Source organism: Trichomycterus rosablanca, chromosome 15 (genome assembly GCF_030014385.1).
Source record: "Trichomycterus rosablanca isolate fTriRos1 chromosome 15, fTriRos1.hap1, whole genome shotgun sequence".
NCBI lineage: Eukaryota > Metazoa > Chordata > Actinopteri > Siluriformes > Trichomycteridae > Trichomycterus > Trichomycterus rosablanca.
Window position 1 is genome coordinate 17,508,419 of NC_086002.1, and position 16,602 is coordinate 17,525,020.

At 39.0% G+C, this 16,602-nt stretch overlaps 2 protein-coding genes across 2 annotated transcripts in view; both read right to left on the reverse strand.

Moving 5' to 3' along the window:
• The window catches only part of LOC134328236 (NACHT, LRR and PYD domains-containing protein 12-like), a 373,426-nt gene that overhangs the window by 86,033 nt on the left and 270,791 nt on the right, over positions 1–16,602 (reverse strand). The gene's annotated exons all lie outside the window — the stretch shown is intronic.
• LOC134329492 (histone H4-like) lies at positions 14,022–14,354 on the reverse strand. Its single transcript, XM_063010779.1, has one exon. It carries the CDS (start codon positions 14,352–14,354, stop codon positions 14,022–14,024), a length of 333 nt encoding a protein of 110 aa, XP_062866849.1.

Below are 16,602 nucleotides of genomic sequence, written 5' to 3' on the forward strand. Positions count from 1 at the left end.
AGAATTGTAAAAAAGTCATTTGAAATGTTAATACACTATATTGCCAAAAGTTTTCACTCACCCATCCAAATAATTGAATTCAGGTGTTCCAATCACTTCCATGGCCACAGGTGTATAAAATCAAGCACCTAGGCATGCAGACTGCTTCTACAAACATTAGTGAAAGAATGGGTCTCAGGAGCTCAGTGAATTCCAGCATGGTACTGTAATAAGATGCCACCTGTGCAACAAGTCCAGTCGTGAAATTTCCTTGCTACTAAATATTCCACAATCGACTGTCAGTGGTATTATAACAAAGTGGAAGCGATTGGGAACAACAGCCATGAAGTGTTAGTGCCATGTAAAATAACAGAGCTGAGGCTCATAATGCACAGAGGTTGCCAATTTTCTGCAGAGTCAATCGCTACAGACCCCCAAACTTCATGTGGCCTTCAGATTAGCTCAAGAACAGTGTGTAGAGCTTCATGGAATGCAGCCAAGCAGCTGCATCCAAGCCTTACATCACCAAGCATAATGCAACGCGTTGCATGCAGTGGTGTAGAGCACACCGCCACTGGACTCTAGAGCAGTGGAGACATGTTCTCTAGAGTGATGAATCACGCTTCTCTGTCTGGCAACCCGATCGACGAGTCTGGGTTTGGCATTTGCCAGGAGAACGGTACCTGTCTGACTGTATTGTGCCGAGTGTAAAGTGTGGTGGAGGGGGGATTATGGTGTGGGGTTGTTTTTCAGGATTTGGACTCGGCCCCTTAGTTCCAGTGAAAGGAAATCTTAATGCTTCAGCAGACTTTGTGTTCACAGTTTGGGGATGGCCCCTTCCTGTTCCAACATGACTGTGCACCAGAGATAATGCATAAAGACTTAGACGAGCGAGTTTGGTGTGGAAGAAGTCGACTGGCCTTCACAGAGTCCTGACCTCAACCCGATAGAACACCTTTGGGATGAATTAGAGCGGAGACTGCAAGCCAGGCCTTCTCGTCCAACATCAGTATCTGACCTCACAAATGCGCTTCTGAAAGAATGGTCAAAATTCCCATAAACACATTCCTAAACCTTGTGGAAAGCTTTCCTAGAAGAGTTGCGGTTGTTATAGCTGCTAAGGGTGGGCCGACATCATATTAAACCCTATGGATTAAGAATGATACGTCACTCAAGTTCATATAGGTGTGAAGGCAGGTGAGTGAATACTTACGACAATATATTATATGTCTTGTTACCATAATAGAAAAAATCTTTGTAATGTCGCCCTCTTAGAACACTTTTGGAGAATTATAAAAAAAATAATATGAAATGGTAAAATGAAAACATGTGACCATGTTTAAAAAAAATTCTTGTAATGTCGTGTTTGGTTATTCTGTCTTTCTGTCATTTTGCAATACAAGTGGCTGCTGATTGGTTGCAGCCTGTTCTCTACTGCAACCAGTTACAATGTATACTTTTAAAGCACTGGTTGAGTAAATACAGCTACAGGATATGTTAAGAGCACATGCAGGTAGACAGACCACTGTAATTTTGGCCTTGTGCTTATTTGTGGCCACCAGATTTCTTGTGAGCATGGTACAAAAAAAATCCTTGTAATGTCGCCCTCTTGTGGAAGTTTTGGAGAATTGCTAAAAAGATAGACAGACAGACAGACAGACAGACGGACAGAAAGACAGATAGATAGATACTTTATTGATTCTGAAGGAAATTAGTACCGTGGCCCAGAAGGGTAAATGTTGTTACAAATGATCAATGTTGTTCACTGTGTTTATATCAACATAGTTGTGTAGACATAATGTCGCCCTCTTGTGGCACTTTTGGAGAATTGTTATAAAAACTAACATGATATGGTAAAATGAGTTCATGAGACCATATTGGTAAAAAAATGTTGTTGCACTTTTGGAGAACTGTAAAAAAAATAGTGAATTGATATTGTTCTGTGCCGAAGGAACGTGTTTTTTTTTTCTGTTTTCATGTCTTTGTGTTTGGTTGTTCTCTTTTTCTGTCTGTCTGCCCTTTTGCAGTACAAGTGGCTGCTGATTGGTTGCAGCCTGTTCTCTACTGCAACCAATGAGAGATATGGTGGAGTGACTGGGGGCGGGGCTTCCAGTAAAAAAAAAAAACAGCAAGAGACCGGCACGAATAAAAAAAGGAAAGAATAGAATGTCAAGACAAAGATCGAGTGAATACTTTTAAAGCACTGGTTGAGTAAATACAGCTACAAGGTTATGTTATGAGCACATGCAGGTAGAAAGACCACTGTAATTTTAGCCTTGTGATTATTTGTGGCCAGTTTTCTTGTGACCCTAGTAAAAAAATAAAAAAAAATAAAAAAAATAAAAAATAATAAATAAATAAATTGAAATATCGCCCTCTTGTGGCGAAAATTGTTGGAGAATTGTTATAAAAACTAATATGATGTGGTAATATGAGGTGTGTTGGCCATGGTAAAAAAAATCCTTGCAATTTCGCCCTCTTGTGGCAGTTTTGGAGAATTGCAATAGTAAAAAGTAATATGTTGTAGTTATATGAGATCTTGTGACCATAATGAACAATAATCTTTATAATGTCGACTTCTTGTGGATATTTTAAAGAATCATAAAAAAAAAAAATAGTGATTTGATTTTGTTACGAGCCTGTTCACTACTGCAACCAATTAGAGACATGGTGGAGTGACTGAGGGCGGACTTTCAATATAAAAGCAGCAGGCGACCGCCACAAATAATAAAAAAAAAGAATGTCAGGACAAAGCTAGAGTGTATACTTTGAAAGCTCTGGTTAAGTAAATACAGTTACAATGATATGGTAAGCGCACATGCAGGTAGACAGACCACTGTAATTTTGGCCATGTGTTTATTTGTGGCCACCAGTTTTCCTGTGACAATCGTGGAAAAAAAAAAAATAATAATAATTGCCCTCTTGTGGCACTTTTGGAGAATTGCAAAAAAAGGAATATGATGTGGTAATATGAGGTCTTTTGACCGTTGTAAAAAAAAATATTGTAATGTCGCCCTGTTGTGGCACTTTTGGAGAACTGTAAAAAAAAAAAAATAGTGATTTGATATTGTTTCTTGCCTGAGGGACACGTGTTTTTTTTTTTTTTTTTTTATGTGTTCATGTCTTTGTGTTTGGTTGTTCTCTCTTTCTGCCTTTCTGCCCTTTTTCAGAACAACTGGCTGCTGATTGGTTGCAGCCTGTTCTCCAATAAAAACAAAAAAAAAGAATGTCAAAACAAAGATAGAGTGAATACTTCTAGAGCACTGGTTAAGTAAATACAGCTACAAGGTTATGTTATAAGCACATGCAGTATTGTTACGTTCACAAGCGGTGAAGATACTGGACTAGTAAGCAGAAGGTTGCTGGTTCAAACCTCATCACTGCCAGGCTGCCACCGTTGGGCTCTTGAGCAAGGCCCTTAACTCTCAATTGCTTAGACTGCAAAATGTAAATCGCTTTAAATAAAAGCATCTGCTAAATGCTGAAAATACTTTTATTATTTGAATAATTGATTATTTGTGGCCAATTTTCTTGTGTGTAATAAAAAAATTCTAATGTCATCCTATTGTGGCACTTTTGGAGAATTGCAAAAAAAGTAATATGATGTGGTAATATGAGGTCTTTTGACCATGGTAAAAAAAGATCCTTGTAATGTCGCTGTCTTGTGGCAGTTTTGGAAAACTGTAAAAAAAAATTTAACATGATATGGTAAAATGAGTTCATGTGACCAAATGGGTAAAAAAAAATCTTTTAATGTCGCCCTCTTGTGGCACTTTTAAAGAATTGCAAAAAAGTAATATGATGTGGTAATATGAGATCTTGTGATCATGGTAAAACAAATCTTTGTAATGTCGCCCTGTTGTGGCACTTTTGGAGATTTGTAAAAAAAATAATAGTGATATGATATTGTTACATGCCTGAGGGACACGTGTTTTTTTCTGTTTTCCTGTATTTGTGTTTGGTTGTTCTCTCTTTCTGTATTTTTGCAGTACAAGCGGCTGCTGATTGGTTGCAGCGTTTTCTCCACTGCATCCAATGAGAGATATGGTGGAGTAACTGGGGGCGGGGCTTCCAGTGAAAAAAAATAGCAAGAGACCGCCACGAATAAAGGAAAGGAAAGAAAGAAAGAAAGATACAGTGTATCACAAAAGTGAGTACACCCCTCACATTTCTGCAAATATTTGATTATATCTTTTCATGGGACAACACTATAGACATGAAACTTGGATATAACTTAGAGTAGTCAGTGTACAACTTGTATAGCAGTGTAGATTTACTGTCTTCTGAAAATAACTCAACACACAGCCATTAATGTCTAAATAGCTGGCAACATAAGTGAGTACACCCCACAGTGAACATGTCCTAATTGTGCCCAAATGTGTCGTTGTCCCTCCCTGGTGTCATGTGTCAAGGTCCCAGGTGTAAATGGGGAGCAGGGCTGTTAAATTTGGTGTTTTGGGTACAATTCTCTCATACTGGCCACTGGATATTCAACATGGCACCTCATGGCAAAGAACTCTCTGAGGATGTGAGAAATAGAATTGTTGCTCTCCACAAAGATGGCCTGGGCTATAAGAAGATTGCTAACACCCTGAAACTGAGCTACAGCATGGTGGCCAAGGTCATACAGCGGTTTTCCAGGACAGGTTCCACTCGGAACAGGCTTCGCCAGGGTCGACCAAAGAAGTTGAGTCCACGTGTTCGGCGTCATATCCAGAGGTTGGCTTTAAAAAATAGACACATGAGTGCTGCCAGCATTGCTGCAGAGGTTGAAGACGTGGGAGGTCAGCCTGTCAGTGCTCAGACCATACGCCGCACACTGCATCAACTCGGTCTGCATGGTCGTCATCCCAGAAGGAAGCTGACGCACAAGAAAGCCCGCAAACAGTTTGCTGAAGACAAGCAGTCCAAGAACATGTATTACTGGAATGCCCTGTGGTCTGACGAGACCAAGATAAACTTGTTTGGCTCAAATGGTGTCCAGCATGTGTGGCCGCGCCCTGGTGAGAAGTACCAAGACAACTGTATCTTGCCTACAGTCAAGCATGGTGGTGGTAGCATCATGGTCTTGGGCTGCATGAGTGTTGCTGGCACTGGGGAGCTGCAGTTCATTGAGGGATACATGAATTCCAACATGTACTGTGACATTCTGAAACAGAGCATGATCCCCTCCCTTTGAAAACTGGGCCTCATGGCAGTTTTCCAACAGGATAACGACCCCAAACACAACCTCCAAGATGACAACTGCCTTGCTGAGGAAGCTGAAGGTAAAGGTGATGGACTAAACCCAATTGAGCACCTGTGGCGCATCCTCAAGTGGAAGGTGGAGGAGTTCAAGGTGTCTAACATCCACCAGCTCCGTGATGTCATCATGGAGGAGTGGAAGAGGATTCCAGTAGCAACCTGTGCAGCTCTGGTGAATTCCATGCCCAGGAGGGTTAAGGCAGTGCTGGATAATAATGGTGGTCACACAAAATATTGACACTTTGGGCACAATTTGGACATGTTCACTGTGGGGTGTACTCACTTATGTTGCCAGCCATTTAGACATTAATGGCTGTGTGTTGAGTTATTTTCAGAAGACAGTAAATCTACACTGCTATACAAGTTGTACACTGACTACTCTAAGTTATATCCAAGTTTTATTTCTATAGTGTTGTCCCATGAAAAGATATAATAAAATATTTGCAGAAATGTGAGGGGTGTACTCACTTTTGTGATACACTGTATCCTTTGTTTGTCATATATACATATACAGGTGTACAGTACAATGAAATTCTTTCTTCGCATATCCCAGCTGGTGTTGGAAGCTGGGGTCAGAGCGCAGGGTCAGCCAACTTACGGCGCCCCTGGAGCAGACAGGGTTAAGGGATGTTAAGTTAAAGATAGAGTGTATAGTTTTAAAGCACTGGTTGAGTAAATACAGCTACAAGGTTATATTATGAGCACATGCAGGAAAAAAGACCACTGTAATTTTAGCCTTGTGATTATTTGTGACCATGGTAAAAAAAAAAAAGAAATGTCACCCTCTTTTGGCACTTTTAGAGAATTGTTATAAAAACTAATATGATATGGTAATATGAGGTCTGTTGATTATGGTAAAAAAAATCCATTGTAATGTTGCCCTCTTGTGGCAGTTTTTTGAAAACTGTAAAATAAATTAACGTGATATGGTAAAATGAGATCATGTGACCATGGTGAAAAAAAAAATCTTGTAATGTCTCCCTCTTTTGGCACTTTTGGAGAATTGCAATAAAATAATATGTGTTAATATGAGATCTTGTGACCATAATAAACAAAAATCTTTGTAATGTCTCCCTGTTGTGACTTTTTGGAAGAATTGTAAAAAAAATATATACAGTGTATCACAAAAGTGAGTACACCCCTCACATTTCTGCAAATATTTTATTATATCTTTTCATGGGACAACACTATAGAACTAAAACTTGGATATAACTTAGAGTAGTCAGTGTACAACTTGTATAGCAGTGTAGATTTACTGTCTTCTGAAAATAACTCAACACACAGCCATTAATGTCTAAATGGCTGGCAACATAAGTGAGTACACCCCACAGTGAACATGTCCAAATTGTGCCCAAAGTGTCAATATTTTGTGTGACCACCATTATTATCCAGCACTGCCTTAACCCTCCTGGGCATGGAATTCACCAGAGCTGCACAGGTTGCTACTGGAATCCTCTTCCACTCCTCCATGATGACATCACGGAGCTGGTGGATGTTAGACACCTTGAACTCCTCCACCTTCCACTTGAGGATGCGCCACAGGTGCTCAATTGGGTTTAGTCCATCACCTTTACCTTCAGCTTCCTCAGCAAGGCAGTTGTCATCTTGGAGGTTGTGTTTGGGGTCGTTATCCTGTTGGAAAACTGCCATGAGGCCCAGTTTTCGAAGGGAGGGGATCATGCTCTGTTTCAGAATGTCACAGTACATGTTGGAATTCATGTTTCCCTCAATGAACTGCAGCTCCCCAGTGCCAGCAACACTCATGCAGCCCAAGACCATGATGCTACCACCACCATGCTTGACTGTAGGCAAGATACAGTTGTCTTGGTACTTCTCACCAGGGCGCCGCCACACATGCTGGACACCATCTGAGCCAAACAAGTTTATCTTGGTCTCGTCAGACCACAGGGCATTCCAGTAATCCATGTTCTTGGACTGCTTGTCTTCAGCAAACTGTTTGCGGGCTTTCTTGTGCGTCAGCTTCCTTCTGGGATGACGACCATGCAGACCGAGTTGATGCAGTGTGCGGCGTATGGTCTGAGCACTGACAGGCTGACCTCCCACGTCTTCAACCTCTGCAGCAATGCTGGCAGCACTCATGTGTCTATTTTTTAAAGCCAACCTCTGGATATGACGCCAAACACGTGGACTCAACTTCTTTGGTCGACCCTGGCGAAGCCTGTTCCGAGTGGAACCTGTCCTGGAAAACCGCTGTATGACCTTGGCCACCATGCTGTAGCTCAGTTTCAGGGTGTTAGCAATCTTCTTATAGCCCAGGCCATCTTTGTGGAGAGCAACAATTCTATTTCTCACATCCTCAGAGAGTTCTTTGCCATGAGGTGCCATGTTGAATATCCAGTGGCCAGTATGAGAGAATTGTACCCAAAACACCAAATTTAACAGCCCTGCTCCCCATTTACACCTGGGACCTTGACACATGACACCAGGGAGGGACAACGACACATTTGGGCACAATTTGGACATGTTTACTGTGGGGTGTACTCACTTATGTTGCCAGCTATTTAGACATTAATGGCTGTGTGTTGAGTTATTTTCAGAAGACAGTAAATCTACACTGCTATACAAGCTGTACACTGACTACTCTAAGTTATATCCAAGTTTCATGTCTATAGTGTTGTCCCATGAAAAGATATAATGAAATATTTGCAGAAATGTGAGGGGTGTACTCACTTTTGTGATACACTGTATATATATATTGATATGATATTGTTACGAGCCTGTTCACTACTGCAACCAATTAAAGACATGGTGGAGTGACTGCATGCATGTCAAAGGCAGTTGTAGCCTAGCGGTTAAGATACTGGACTAGTAAGCAGAAGGTTGCTGGTTCAAACCTCATCACTGCCAGGCTGCCACCGTTGGATTCTTGAGCAAGGCCCTTAACCCTCAATTGCTTAGACTGCAAAATGTAAGTCGCTTTGGATAAAAGTGTCTGCTAAATACTGAAAAGACAAAGTAAGAGTGCACTATTTGATTATTTGTGGCCAGTTTTCTTGTGACATAATAAAAAAATTGTAATGTCGCCCTCCTGTGGCACTTTTAAAGAATTGCAAAAAAAGTAATATGATGTGTTAATATGAGATCTTGTGACCATGGTAAAATAAATCCTTGTAATGTCGCCCTGTTGTGGCACCTTTGGAGAATTAAAAAAAAAATAGTGATATGATATTGTTACGTGCCTTAGGGACACGGGTTTTTTTTTTTTTTTTTTTTTTCATGTCTTTGTGTTTGGTTGTTCTCTTTTTCTGTCTTTCTGCCTTTTTGCAGTACAAGTGGCTGCTCATTGGTTGCAGCCTGTTCTCTACTGCAACCAATGAGAGATATGGTGGAGTGACTGCGGGCGGGGCTTCCAGTAAAAAAGCAGCAGGAGACCGTGACAAATAAAAAAAAAAAGAAAACATTGTCAATACAAAGATAGAGAGTATACATCTAAAGCACTGGTTCAATAAATACAGCTACAAGACTATGTTAAGAGCACATGCAGGTAGACAGACCACTGCAATTTTAGCCTTGTAATTATTTGTGGCCACCAGTTTTCTTGTGACCGTGGTAAAAAAACATGTGCAGCATGTGTGCTTCACTTTTGTAACACTCGACTCAGTGTATCGAAGCTTGTATTAAACCAGCAGGAATGTGCGGGACTGATTACGTATTGAACTGATACCGGACGAGCTTTGTATGAAACAGAAGGATACTGCTGCTACCATGGTTTATCAGCATAACAACCTGTTTAATACACCGTTTAATTTATTATTATAAAGAATGAAAATAATATATGTTAAACACCCTAAATAAAACATTTTGATAATGTTCTCATGACGGTGTAAGACATGTTATATTTTTATAGGTGTTTTTAACCCTAACCACCCCCCTCCTCCCCCACTCAGGTATTTTCAGCACAATCAGGAAAAACTTCAAAAGCTTTAATGAGGCTTCATCTGCACATCACTATTGTTTAGCTTTACCATCACAAACTCCGTTCAACCCTAAACCCGATTACAATGTACTATAATTGCCATGTGTCTCACATTTTTTAATACAAATAGCCATTGACATGACAACGTAGCCCAAAAAATACCCCATACTAGGATATAAGACAGAGTGGGAGAATAGAGCAGTGTATAATAAAAAATTCATATTAGGTCAAATCAGTAAAATTGTATTGAAATTGAAAGAGAGAGAGAGGGAGAGAGAGAGAGAGAAAGATAACTAAAATAGACTTGAAGTGTTAGAAAGATCAGTAGAATGTGAATGTTGGAGCCATGTGTTGTTTTAGAAATGTGTCAGTATATGTGAACTTAAAGCTGACACGGGGATGTTCTGTAGATCTTACAGCACAAATATGTAGGAATGACTGAAATGAATGTTAGTGTATTAAAATATTCTTCTTATTATCATCATTATTATTATAAATTATTATGTTCATTATCTTTTTTTTCCATTTGGTCTTTCAGCTACATGACAGTTAACACAGCTAACACCGACACATAAAATGTCTTATTTCACTTATTTGGCTTTTATTGATACACAGCTAAGATCACTCTCACTTTAACCAAGATGTGTCTGACTTTGAAATATGTTTATGAAACGTTATGCTTTAGCAGAATATGACTTATAACGTCCCATTTCTCACAATACAGTGACATATACAAACACATTTTTAACACAGATGTCACTTATAAAGACTTTATAAGTCAGTATTGTTCAGCACAGAAGAATCTGAAAACTTATTTACTCCATTTTTATGTATTTATTTGTTTAATGTATTCATTGTTTATTTAGTTAATCACTCATTCATGACCCTAACACCCAATTTAACATAACATTAATGGCTCTAGCAGTCCAGGTGAGACATATCCACCTATTTTACTTAAATTTTTTACTCACTCACACACTCACACTCACACACAAAAGCTAGCAACAAACACGAGCGTTGTCCATTTCTATATTACACATTTCTAAACACAATTTTACCCTCATGTTTTATTCACCCTACACCTCCTCCTACACCACTGCAGGTGTTTTAGATGTATTTTTTTTATCCTAACGTGTCTCTAATGCTACTTTCACAAGCACTGAAAGGTTTCTAAAGCTATTTGTTCAATAAAAATAGTCTGATTAAAAATTTTCTTCTCGATTAATTTTTTTTTATCTCGATTAAAAATGTAACGCCTTAATCGCGTTAATTACCGCGATTAACGACAGCCTTAATAATAATATAAACTAATTCATGAGACACACATCAGGGAGCTCAATCTGAGAAAAACATAAACTTAACTTTTGCTGTGGTCATTTTGCAGGCTAGCGTGGTGAGCAGAAACGGAATGTAAACATGAACTGCCGTCAGGGAGCCCAATCCCCCCAATCTCAATCCGCTCCCTACTCACTCCCCCTCTTCACTCCGCCTCCGTTTGCGCGTTCACGTGGAGTGTCCCTCTGTAGTGGAGTATTAGTGAGGAGGGAGCGGATTGGGAAAGACCGCATATTCCAGAGGAACTGGAAAAATATAAAGCTACCAATTATATGACACGGATCCAAATTATAAAAACTTTGATTTTGTCTAAACTGTTATTCCTTGCTACAGTTATACCACCTGATGATAAGTGTATCACAAGAATTAACAAGCAATGCATAAAATATATATGGGGAACTAATAGAGAGGTAACAAAAAGAGCATTTTTATATAAACCAAAAAAATATGGAGGTTTGGGAGCATTTGAAATAGGTATCAAATTAAAAATAGCTTTTTGTAAAAATTTAACACAAGCTATAAATAGAGGTGCAATTTGTGTTGATAAAAAAAAATATTGGTTAAAACAAAAAGGTAAAAATAGATTAAAAACACCATACTACCAGCTCCTTTATGGTGACTATTTTTAAACATGATCATTTAAAAATAGACTGGCTAAATCAAACTAATAAAGATATTTATAATATAATTAATAGTTATTATTATGGTGAAAGTTTACAATACAATCAACTAACTGAAGAGGAATCAAAGGAAGACTCCCAGTGAGAGTTATTGTAAAATGGAGCTGTTTTGTAACAACAAAATTATGCCCTCTATAAGGGCTGCTTACAAGATGAAACCATTGAACATTTGTTAATAAATTGCAGTAGATCAATTGATATTTGGAACAAAATTAAAACCTTAAACTTAGAGTTTGATATAAATAATAAAAAAAAAACAATTATGTTTGGAATCTTTGAAAATACCTCCCAATAAATGAATGACCTTTGTTATTGTTATTGTTTGCATTGTTAATACAAAAATTTGGAAAACTAGGTGTAAAATGATCATTGAACAATGCAATATACCCACAGATACTGTTTTTAAACAAATTGTATGCCACTTCAGAAGACTAAAAAATGAAGATTTGCGCACAAAAAAAAAAAAAAAAAAACCTACCTTGGTCAATATTAAGACTAACTTTTTTACTTTGCAAACTTTTAGATTATAAAAAAAAAAATAATAGTAATAATAAAGCATACATAAATAAATAAATACAAAAATGGAAAAGAAAAAGAACAAGTTTTGAGGACGCTGCTTCTGTATTAGAATAGGTAGATGAATTACACACTTTTTCTTTTTTTTTTCTCATAATATTTTTTGAAATGTAATTAGTATTTTGAACTGATGTAATTATATTGATGATGTTTTGATCTGCATATATTTGTAATGTGATTGAATCTTGTTTAATAAAGCCATTTAAAAAAGCAAGACCGGTGGTAAAGCTAGGGCTAAGGCCAAAAAAAGAAAAAAAAAAAAGAAAGACCGCATGAGGTACCGTACGGTGCCGGCAGCTCACCTAAAACTGCTCGAGTGGAAAACATCGATAATAACCCTGGTAGGAATCAATTATTAATAACTCATGAAATAATTAAAAACTCATGAAATAAGAGATGAATGAGGCTATTTTATGTACCTGCACTATAATGTTTCTGGTCCAGTGGTGTGTTTGTGAATCTGTCCATTCAGTGCAGGTAAACCTTATGAATCCAGCCACATGGCTTAGTGTTTAGCCAAAATGATTATTATTATGAATCCTCAGGAAAGTGAAGAGAGATTAGTTTATGCAAAAACACAAAACAAAACAAATTTTTTTCTCTATTGTATATTGTCTACTACTTAATGATATCACATTACGTAATGTATGCTAGTATAATGTAGTGTGTTTTAACAAAAAACGACCTATTAAAAAGTCATTTTAAACATCAATCCTCCACTTCATATACCAGACTGACATTAAAGCAGATGCAGTAAATGTGAAGGCAGTTGAAAATACCCAGAAATTGTGCAAATTATTATTTAGCGTTTAATATTTCATTCACTGCTGCCTGTCCCACATGAGAACATGACAGCGCCGGGTTTGTTTGTTTGGCGAGATCAAGGAGTGTCGCATCTCTCTCTCTCTACGGCTCTGAGTGTATTATAATATCTTTTTTAAGAGTACAGTGATATTTTATTATGTAATCTCCTAAACTGACTGACAGTCGTGGACAACCCGTGAAAAACAGCAGGGCCCAAAAAAAATAGTACCGTATTAACAAATAAATAAAAGGTAAAGAGTCAAGTATTATATACATGTGAGACTACGTAGATAAAGTGGGTATAACATATTCAGATATAATATTTAAAAAGAAAATTCTCTTAACTTGATAAGATGGGTGGCTCTTAAAAGAGCCGTTGGTTTGCCAAAGCGACTAAGGCGCTTTACTTGGAGCTGGTGTACTTGGTGACGGCCTTGGTACCCTCGGACACGGCGTGCTTGGCCAGCTCACCGGGAAGCAGCAGGCGCACGGCGGTCTGGATCTCCCTGGAGGTAATGGTGGAGCGCTTGTTGTAGTGAGCCAGACGAGAGGACTTACCAGCGATACGCTCGAAAATGTCGTTGACGAAGGAGTTCATGATGCCCATAGCCTTGGAGGAGATCCTGGTATCAGGGTGGACCTGTTTCAGGACCTTGTACACGTAGATAGCGTAGCTCTCCTTCCTGGACTTTCTGCGCTTCTTGCCTCCTTTGCCGGCAGTCTTGGTGACGGCTTTCTTGGTGCCCTTCTTGGGCGCAGCCTTAGCTGGTTCGGGCATGATGCTGCTGTTTCCTCTAGAACAAACTGCAAGTGAATGTAGACGCTCTACACGCCCGCTTTATTAACCCTGCATGCTGAGTAAGCCAAGTTGGAACACGTAACTCTGATTGGTCCAAATTCCTGGGTTTCTATTGGACAGACAACATACTGTTCCACGCCCCCTTCTGCCCCATTCACTAGAATCTGTTCTTTGTTGTCTGTTCCCGCTTAATCTGAGGTCGATACATGTTTTAAAACCGAATATAAAAGAATCAATAGCAATATTTTTATATATAAATATATAGTTAGGATAGATAGATAGATATTTTTTTGTTTGTTTTTTAAGCGAAGCATTCAGGCACAATGTTTTACTGTATTTTACACAAAGATCGTGTTAATGATTGCAGTGTAATCTACAGTATGGCTGTACATTGGTAGTATGCAAACACGCCGTATGAAGGCTAAACGAGAGATCTGATAGTAAACGTAATACTAAAACTACTAATTATAACGCCAAGTTTTTAGGGCTACATAAGTGAATTGATAAAAAAATGCATCAGTGAAGGTGTTGATTTTACTTATAATTATGCTTTCAAGCTTTTGGGGCTAAACGAGTGATTTGCACATCTACGCATCAGTAAAACGTACTACTAATAATAATAATAAAGCAGGAGGACTTTCTCTTTTGTAGAAAATATGAGTGGCTCTTAAAAGAGCCGTTGTGTTAGCGTGGAGGTCTGAACGTTTAACCCCCGAATCTGGCGTTTCAGAGCGTACACCACGTCCATTGCGGTGACGGTCTTTCTCTTTGCGTGTTCGGTGTAGGTGACGGCATCACGGATGACGTTCTCAAGGAACACCTTGAGCACACCGCGGGTCTCTTCGTAGATCAACCCGGAAATACGCTTCACACCGCCACGGCGAGCCAAACGGCGGATGGCGGGTTTAGTAATACCCTGGATGTTATCACGGAGAACTTTGCGGTGACGCTTAGCGCCTCCTTTTCCAAGACCTTTGCCGCCCTTGCCTCTTCCGGACATGGTTACTACTCTCGTGGAGACGAAGCGAGTTAATGCAGGACGAGCGTTCACAGCGAGCCTGTTATTTCCCTCTACCGGACCTAGTTGAAGACAATGGGGCGGAGTTAAGCAGCGACCACCCACTGTGACCGCAGCTTCTCGGGGTAGGCCTCATGTAAAGCGCGTAACTTAGTGCCTCCACTGTTTTTACCCCACAATAAATCGGTCCACAATCGATGTGATGTATTCCACATGACATATTTTTCTGTAACTAATGTTTAATGTTAAGAATTTTTTTTCTAAACATGTTGTGCCAGAAGAAAGAAAGACAAACAAGGAAACAACTCTAAACCCTATGCAACTCTAAACCCCATGCAACCCTAAACCCTATTACAATGTACTATAATCGCTATGTTTGTCGCATATTTTTATATTGTACAATTAGGTGGGACAAACAGCCATTAGACACATGACAATGTAGCCAAAAAAAACAACATACTAGGAATTTGGAAAGACAGTGTGGGAGAATACAGCAGTGTATGATCAAAAATTCATATTAGTTTAATTCAGCAGTCTGAGCAATTGAGGGTTAAGAGCCTTGCTCAAGGGCCCAACAGTGATAACTTAGCAGTGGTGGGGCTTGAACTAGTTACCCTATGGTCACTGGCCTAGTACCTTAACCACTAGGCTACAGCTGGCCCTGGATATGTGTCACCTGGACTGCTAGAGCCATAGATGTTTTGTTAAAGTGGGTGTTAGGGTCATGAATGAGTAAATAACTAAATTAATACATAAACAATGAATAAATTTTGTTTTATATGGATTTATATGGATTTGTCTGTGCTGAACAATACTGATGCAAGTCTTTATAAGTGACATCTGTGTTAAAAATGTGTTTGTATATTTCACTGTATTGTGAGAAATGGGACGTTATAAGTCATATTCTGCTGAAGCATAACGTTTCATAAACATATTTCAAAGTCAGACACATCTTGGTTAAAGTAAAAGTGGTCAAAGCTGTGTATCAATAAAATCCAAATAAGTGAAATATTTTATGTGTCGGTGTTAGCAGTGTTAAAGACATGTTTAAAAGAATTATAAAAAAAAAAAATAGATTTGAATCTGTTGTGTAAGTGTAGGTAGGAGCCATGTGTTGTATTAGGAATGTATCAGTGTATGTGAACTCAAATTAAGTAATTAATTTCTTTCTTTTCTTTTTTTATGGGGGGGGGGGGGGGGTGGACTGGGTTTTTATTATTTCCCTCTCAGTTTACATGAGTTACAATTTAGGTGTGTGCGAGTGTATCCAGCTTCACCGTAATGTGTTCGCGAATAGAACTGTGAGTGCAATAGATAAAAATTGCCATGGGCGTTGTTACGACGAATCTTTTTGTCGAGAAGCCTTGAAGAAGCAGTCGGAGAATCCAGAAAGTACTCTTCAAAAACACTTTATTAAGTGTTAGAAATGATCTGTGAATATATGTCAGAGCTAAGCCGATCGGCGCTCCTTTTCTCCTGCAATCCAGATGATCGCCAGCCAAAAAGAAAAGAAGCCCCGTGCATCTGAGCGCGCAGTTTTTTAAACTAAGCTAGGCTCCTCCTCCTTCACTGCTGGTGGAGCCAATGAAATGTGCTAAAAAAGCCCAGGGCTCCACCCCTCCCCCCCCTACGGCAGACATCTGGATGGTCCCTAACGAGGGATCATGGTAGGCGCCATTTTGAGTGCACCTACCAGACAAAGAGCCACGTGGGGAAATGCCGTACAACTTCTCACATTGAATTTATGTTTAATAATTATGTTATGTTCCAAAAATTCTAACAAACCCCCCTTGAAAGCATCTTAATGCTTTCACATTAACTTTTAACTTTAGGTTAGGTGTTTCCAGATTCCGGGAGAAAAGGATAGCCGTCAGCAACCCCCAATTTAACCCCTTCTGACTACATGGCCACTGGGCTGAATTTTTACAATAAAAGGTATCTAAAAAATAAAAAGGCTGCCAGTTAAACTAAAGGAACCGTACCTTTCGCAACAGCTCCTAACTCTAAAACAAACAAACAAACAAAAAATAATAAATAAAAAATAGAATAGGAAATCAAAATAAAGGAATTTAAAAATGGGAAATCAAAAAGAGAAGAGAAGAAAATAAAAACAATGGGTGCATAGCTTCTACAGGAAATCCGTTCAGGTTGCCCTCCACAGGACGGAGCTGCAGATATTCAGAAGGGGCCCATAGCCTCTGTTTCTCTGCATGGCTCTTACTGTCTCATG